General features: G+C 40.1%; 1 protein-coding gene across 13 annotated transcripts in view; it reads left to right on the top strand.

Moving 5' to 3' along the window:
* Window positions 1-7,482, top strand: part of HUWE1 (HECT, UBA and WWE domain containing E3 ubiquitin protein ligase 1) — a 173,967-nt gene that overhangs the window by 121,298 nt on the left and 45,187 nt on the right. For all 13 annotated transcript variants that reach the window (XM_040467038.1, XM_040467040.1, XM_040467046.1 and 10 more), the window contains 6 exons: window positions 88-325; window positions 715-945; window positions 2,456-2,578; window positions 3,075-3,170; window positions 3,755-4,024; window positions 5,931-6,083. In XM_040467038.1, the coding sequence (XP_040322972.1) occupies window positions 88-325; window positions 715-945; window positions 2,456-2,578; window positions 3,075-3,170; window positions 3,755-4,024; window positions 5,931-6,083 (1,111 nt within the window). The remainder of the gene's footprint in view (window positions 1-87; window positions 326-714; window positions 946-2,455; window positions 2,579-3,074; window positions 3,171-3,754; window positions 4,025-5,930; window positions 6,084-7,482) is intronic.

The raw sequence follows: 7,482 nt of genomic DNA, 5'->3' as shown, positions 1-7,482 counted from the left end.
TGGTAACTTTGTGTGCCCCCCCCCCCCCCCCCCCGCCATCTACAATACTTATATTCTCTGTATATACTTTTTCTTTTTTGAATTTAGAACTTTCAACTGGGCTCTGTCCATGGGAGGCAAAGTTCCTGTTGCTGAGGGATTAGAACATTCAGATTTACCTGATGGCACAGGAGAATTCCTAGATGCCTGGCTAATGCTAGTGGAGAAGATGGTGAATCCCACCACGGTGCTTGAATCTCCACATTCACTGCCTGCCAAATTGCCTGGAGGTGTCCAGAACTTTCCACAATTCAGTGCCCTCCGCTTCCTTGTGGTAACTCAGAAAGTGAGTATTGAGCATTCTGAAACCAAGACAAATTTCTCATGCTGATTAGGTAGCTCTCCTTCTTTTTGGTCCTTAATGAAATAACTTGATTGTTGGAGAACCATTAGATCCTACTCCCAGATAAGGGCTGCCTTACAGAAGAGGGGGATAGAGACCATTGGAGAATATGCTGTGGTGTAAATATTTGAACTGTAAATTTGAGATTGGTTCTTTAGATTGGGTTCAATGCTCCTTCTGTGTGCTTCTTCATGCCCCCTTAGTACTGACCAAGGATTTTGTTGTTGGCACTGACCTTTTGTGGAAAGACTTTCCCGTAAGTCCTTGACTTACTCCTCCAGTAGCTTTGAATTGAGATAGAATGATCACGCAGCTTTTCAAATGATTTCTAGGCAGCCTTTACTTGCATCAAGAACCTTTGGAACCGGAAACCCCTGAAGGTATATGGTGGGCGAATGGCTGAGTCCATGCTGGCCATCCTATGCCACATTCTCCGAGGAGAACCTGTGATTCGAGAGAGACTAAGCAAAGAGAAGGAGGGGTCTCGAGGAGAAGAGGACACAGGGCAAGAAGAAGGTGGCTCTCGCCGGGAACCTCAAGTCAACCAGCAGCAACTGCAACAGGTAGGGTCCTAGCCTCCCACTCCAGGGCCTAGGCTTTGCACCTGATAAAGTATACTGCTTGTGGGTTTTCTAAGTTTACATGCCACTGAGTGCCTGGTCCTCTTAGATAGGAGATACGTCTAAATTTGTTCCCTCTTAGCATTTCTTTTTTCTCCTGAGAAAGCTGGAGTGTAATTTTCACGCTCCTAACAGGTAAAAGATTTGTGTCCTCCCAAGCATGTTGTTAAGTATTAAAACTTTTTTACAGTATTCTCAATAGGCTGTGGCTGCCATGTTCTTTGGACACAAACTGTTCTCAGCTACTTTCTCATTAATCTGTAGAGGGAAAGGGTAGGGGTATCGTGACCCAAACTTATTCTCCAACAGAGCTCTCTGAAACCTTATCTACAAAACTTCTGTTTGTTGTCTTTAAGTAAATATATAAACCACATTTTGAAAATTGGAGGCTAGAAGCAGACTGAGGAGGCTCTACAATCCTGACAACTCAGTATCACAGAGCATTTAGCATATTCCTCTGGGAATTTATGTGTGTATGTGTGCTCTCTTTATGTCTAGAGTCCTTTTTAAATACAAATATGTCTTTTAAATATACATATATAACTATTAAATGCTCACTTTAAGAAAATTTGGAAATATAACAATATTTTTAAAGGCATTTATAATGTCAGCAGAAAAGATGGGTTTTCATCACTTGATTTTATGTCTAATTAACATCATACAGTATGTAGAATTGTACTGCTGTCATTAAGAAAATGGGCGATTGGGGCGCCTGGGTGGCGCAGTCGGTTAAGCGTCCGACTTCAGCCAGGTCACGATCTCGCGGTCCGTGAGTTCGAGCCCTGCGTCGGGCTCTGGGCTGACGGCTCGGAGCCTGGAGCCTGTTTCCGATTCTGTGTCTCCCTCCTCTCTGCCCCTCCCCCGTTCATGCTCTGTCTCTCTCTGTCCCAAAAATAAATAAAAACGTTGAAAAAAAAATTAAAAAGAAAATGGGTGATTTTTTAGCTTCCTGTCATTCTTTTATTACTGGATGTTAATCCTCTTATTTGATGTTGTAAATCAGTGGTGTATAGTTTCTTTTTGTACATATCTTTCTGTACATCTCATTATTTCCTAGTAATAAAATGTCTGGGTCAGTTTGTCAGGCTCTTGTTCAGTTGCCAGTTTGTTTTCCAGAAGAGTGGGGATCCATTTTTGCTTCTGTGTATGAATCTCAATCTGTGAATTAGAGTGATCCTGTTCATGGTGATAAACATCTAGCCCCGTTTTCTTAGAGGATAGAATTGAGAATCACCTTGGCTCCCTACCCCAGTTGTAGCTCTGATGTTTGAATGCTGTGGAAGCACCAGATGGAAAGGATTGTTTATTTACTTAACTGCCTTAGCTTATTACTGTTCTCAGTTCATATGAAGTTAGAAAACCTTGTTTTCATCTTGGAAGGGTTTCTACCTTTTAAAAATGTATTTGAATTTCTCTTTTATTGTGGTTCTGAGATCCTGCATTCTTTTTGTAGCTCATGGACATGGGCTTCACAAGGGAACATGCCATGGAGGCCCTCTTGAACACCAGCACCATGGAGCAGGCCACAGAGTACCTTCTAACCCACCCTCCCCCAATCATGGGAGGAGTTGTTCGAGTAAGTTGGCTTAGCAGTTGTAATTTTCTAGGGCATTGGTTTGGCTGCTGCTATGTTTTTTCTTCTGTTGTGTTTCCATCATTGGTCTTCCCTTCTATAAACTACTTGTCATTTTCAGACTTCTGCATGCCAGTGTTTTTGTTTTGTGATAACACTGTTCTAGAATGTAATAAGCAGAAGCTTCCTATCTCCCAGCCATGTAAATTACTGGACTTTTTTTGCAGAAGAACTCTTAGTATCCACAGTCAGGAAACAATAGAAGAAATGCTTTTCTGAAATGCAGACTAGGTAGTCACATTGAAGTCCCCTTCCTATGCTTAATTTCATTGTGATTTCCCCTCTTTGGTTTTGTAGCAACCAGGTAAGCCTAGGATTTGAATTTAGAGAGCAGCATTCAGGGCACCTTCTCTTTTTCTCTAGAGCTTGAGCACAGGATGTCTGATTTCTTGTGAGTTGTTAGTGTTTTGTTGCTGGATTTTCTGTTGCTTCTCTGTAGGATCTGAGTATGTCGGAAGAGGACCAGATGATGAGAGCAATTGCCATGTCTCTAGGACAGGATATCCCAATGGATCAAAGAGCGGAATCACCTGAGGTAACTGGGACATAGGACATCCAAAAGGGTCTGACAACATTAATCTTTACTGTTTTTATGAACATTCTGCTACTACTGCAATGTAATTGGTGGAATTAATGTCTAAAGAAAAGTCATGAGAGTATTCATTCATCCCAACCTTGCCATCACTGATCTACATTGTACTGACCTGAAGCTAAATGAGGCAGGTGAAATGTTAACCTTTACTGTCAAGAGACCCAAAATATACCTGGTAATTAGGCCAATCTTGGCTTGTCTGTTCTTAAATAACAATTGCTTCAGTTTACTTAGACTGGCAGAGAATGCAGGACCATTTCTCCAGGTGATTTTCTTGGGAGGGTGTGATACAGGATGCTGCAAATAAATTTGCAATGCTTTGGGAGTTAGAAGTGTCTTTCTCTGCTTTTCCTGTCTTGCCTTATCCTTTGTGGCTGCCCTCATGAATAATTGCCACGCCTAAGAACATATCTCCTGCTTGAGGAGAAAGGTAGTAGGTATTCAGTATGGTAGGGCCAGTACATTTTTAGAGTATTCTCTGTCTTCACCTCTCCCATATGCTATCATTCTTCCTTCCCCGCCTCCAGGAAGTTGCTTGTCGGAAGGAGGAGGAGGAACGGAAAGCTCGGGAAAAGCAGGAGGAGGAAGAAGCTAAATGTCTAGAGAAGTTCCAGGATGCTGATCCATTGGAACAAGATGAGCTCCACACTTTCACAGATACCATGTTGCCAGGCTGCTTTCACCTTCTTGATGAGCTGCCGGACACAGTATACCGGGTGTGTGATCTGATCATGACCGCAATCAAACGTAATGGAGCTGACTATCGAGACATGATTCTGAAGCAAGTAGTCAATCAGGTGAGCTCTCCAGGAGCCAGAAGAAAGGAGTGTGTGAAGTGGTTTTTCTGCCATCCATCAAAATCTGATTTATTATTATTTTTTTAAATAAAACTGTTGGCTTGGGGCTTGGAGGGTTTTGTTTTGTTTTTGCATTTTGCCTGATATGGATATATTCTCTTTGAATTCTTTAGATCTGGTAATCTTGCTCTTTCTTGAGTGTTCCCTGCAAAAAGTGAATAAACTACTTAACAAAAAAAAAATACCTTTTCAAGGAAGAAACAAAGCTTTCTTTTTCTAGGCATCTCCTCTGAAATTCATCCAAAACGTTCCAAATGTGTCTCACTCTTGAGCCAAGTTAGTCCCCTTGGACTAACCGTGAATAAATGTTTTATTTTCCCTCTCCTATGCAACCACTTTGACAAGTCCCCATCCTGATTAATAGTTGTGACCTGATATTTGTCTTCTTTTAAAGTGTTTTTCTTTATTATGAAATTAACGTGTACTAGTTACATGAAAAGGATAAGAAATAACCCTGAATCCCCACACAAAAAGATAGTTAATATTTTAGTCCTATTTACCTTTTTTTTTTTAACTGTTCATGTTTTTAAATCATTGGAATCTTTTGTATATTTTTTTAAGTCAAGAGAGCAGAGGAAGAAATCAAAAAGTGATTTATGTGGGGTGCCTGGGTGACTCAGTCAGTTAGGCATCTGATTTCAGCTCAGGTCATGATCTCATGGTGTGTGGGTTCAAGCCCCGTGTCGGGCTCTGTGCTGACAGCTCAGAGCCTGTAGCCTGCTTCAGATTCTGTGTCTCCCTCTCTCTCTCTGTCCCTCCCTGCCTCATGTTCTCTCTCTGTCTCTGAAAAATGAATAAACCTTAAAAAAAATTTTTTTAAGTGATATATGTAAACATAATAATTTTAGTGTATGGAGATAGCACAAAAGTAAAAGGAGAACTGGGTAAACCTTTTTTCCCAAGATAGGATCTAGGTTTAGTTATCTTTTATATTAAGAGCTTATAGAAATGGTTTTAAGAAAACTAAAACCTAGAAAACAGCAATTATGTCAAATTTATAAGAAATTGAACATGCAGACTAAAGACCAACATTTCTAACATTCTGGTTTATTTTTGTTTTTAATGGTAATTCTGTGGCAATTGTAGTAAAAGATTGTTGATGGAAATGTAAGTTGGAGAACCTTTGGGGTTGACTTACATGCACTAGAAATTAAAAATGTTTTTAATTTTTTTTGTTTATTTTTGAGAGAGAGACTATGCCTGAGTGGGGAAGGACAGAGAGGGAGGGAGACACAGAATCCAAAGCAGGCTTCAGGCTCCACGCTGTCAATGCAAAGCCCAACACGGGACTCGAATTCAGTGAACCATGAGATCAGGACCTGAGCTGAAGTCAGATGCTTAACCAACTGAGTCACCCAGGCACCCCTAGATTTTTTTTTTAATGTTTATTTTTGAGAGAGACAGAGTGCGAGCGGGGAAGGGGCAGAGAGAGAGAGGGAGACAAAGAATCTGAAACAGGCTCCAGGCTCTGAGATATTCACACAGAGCCTGACGCAGGGCTCTAACTCAGGGACCATGAGATCATGACTTGAGCCAAAGTTGGACACTTAACTTAGTGAGCCACCCAGGCACCCAGAAATTTTTTAAATATTCACTTCCTTTAAGTTAAAATTGAGGCTTCTTGTAATCTAGCCTAAGAAACTCCTCTTTTTAGAGGCATTCCTTTCGTAGCATGCATCTTTTGATACACTAAATCCCTTTAGTTAACATTTTATTATTCACTCATCCTTCTTCAGCAAACGTGTTGGGAGTGGAGGGAGTGTTTTATAAGGTTAAGGATGTTTTGACAAACCTTATCATACTCTATCTACAGTTACCTGACTTGGCCACTTCTCTGCTTTTCTAGGTGTGGGAAGCTGCTGATGTGTTGATCAAAGCTGCTCTTCCCCTGACAACAAGTGACACAAAAACTGTGTCAGAGTGGATCAGTCAGATGGCCACCCTGCCCCAAGCCTCCAATTTAGCTACTAGAATCTTGCTTTTAACACTGCTTTTTGAGGTAAGATTTAGATCTTTTGGTTCCTGTAATTCATCATTAAAGAACTATAAAACACCTACCATTTGAGACCTTCAAGAAGGTAGAATTGTAAGACATGATCTCTTCATTTCATGAGCCCACAGTGTCCGATAGGCTATAAGACATATAATTAAGTACAGTATGCAGTGTTCTGTGCCACATGAATAGTATAAAGAATTTTCTCTGAGTTCGGGAGGAGGGCAAATGTATCACTTCTGGCTAATGAGGGAAGAGTTTCTCAGAACAAGTGTTAATTAATTGAATCATGTCTTAGAGGATTTGGGGGGTGGTAGTTATAAGGTTTTTAGAATGACTATCCCAGTACAGTTGTGGGATAGTTTGGCCTCTCTGAGGAAACCTAACTGGTAGACAAAAGGTGGGGTCAGATGTGGAAATTGGATGATGGGCATCAGATAGAATCTGATTCTTCCTTCATACTTGGTCAATCAACAGATTATTTTAAGCAAGAGAATGGCCAGGACATGTTCTTGTTTCATCCTACATAGGAATTAGGAGGCAACTGACCTTGAACAAGTGACTCTTCATTTGTAGGTCAGGCTTAACAGTAAAACCTGAACTTAACGGAGTAAACCCTTTACAAGAACTCAGGAGATTAAGTCCAGTGTATGTGTCAAATTGTGTGTTTACAGTCTTGGGGTTTTCCTTTTTTGATGGAAGTGGTAATTCTTATTATAGCACTTGTGAATAAATAACTTTTGGGAAGGATTGCAAAGTACTGAATGCAGGGTCCCCAATAACATTATAATACAGACATAAATCACTCATGAATCTCCCCCCCCCTTTTAAAAATCACAAGTAACAGTCTTTAATTTTTTTCTAGTCCTTTTTTATGCATTTAAAATAATTAGGATCAGACCATTTTAAAAAAGAAAATTTTGTATTTTGTTCTCTCAGTATTACGAATATTTTCCATGTCATGTATACATCCTATCTTTTGGATGTCCCCTAGTTTAAGTAATTGCCTATTGGACATTTAAATTACTTCCAGTGCAGCCCCTATAAAGGAACTACTTTATAGTGTAGCACCTGTAGGGGAACTACTAACTAACTGTTGCTATGTTTAATTATTCCATCTTCCTGGAAAGAATATAAAGGTTCTCTGTAAATCAGAAGCTTTTCAACTTCAACATAATTAAGATTATATTTCCTAGATGGTAATCCTTAATGATAATGATATTAATGATCCTAATAACAGCTTCTGTATAAGTACATAGTAATGTGCCAGGCAATGCGTTGGGCATTAGAGTGAACGAGTATACACACACACACACACACACACACACACACACACACACACACACTTCATTTAATCCCCACAATTAACATTCGAAGTAGAAATTATTACTTCCTATGACCCCTG

The sequence above is a fragment of the Herpailurus yagouaroundi genome, unplaced genomic scaffold (assembly GCF_014898765.1).
Source record: "Herpailurus yagouaroundi ecotype Mexico unplaced genomic scaffold, PumYag 67189, whole genome shotgun sequence".
Lineage (NCBI taxonomy): Eukaryota > Metazoa > Chordata > Mammalia > Carnivora > Felidae > Herpailurus > Herpailurus yagouaroundi.
This window is presented reverse-complemented; position numbering and strand designations above follow the sequence as displayed.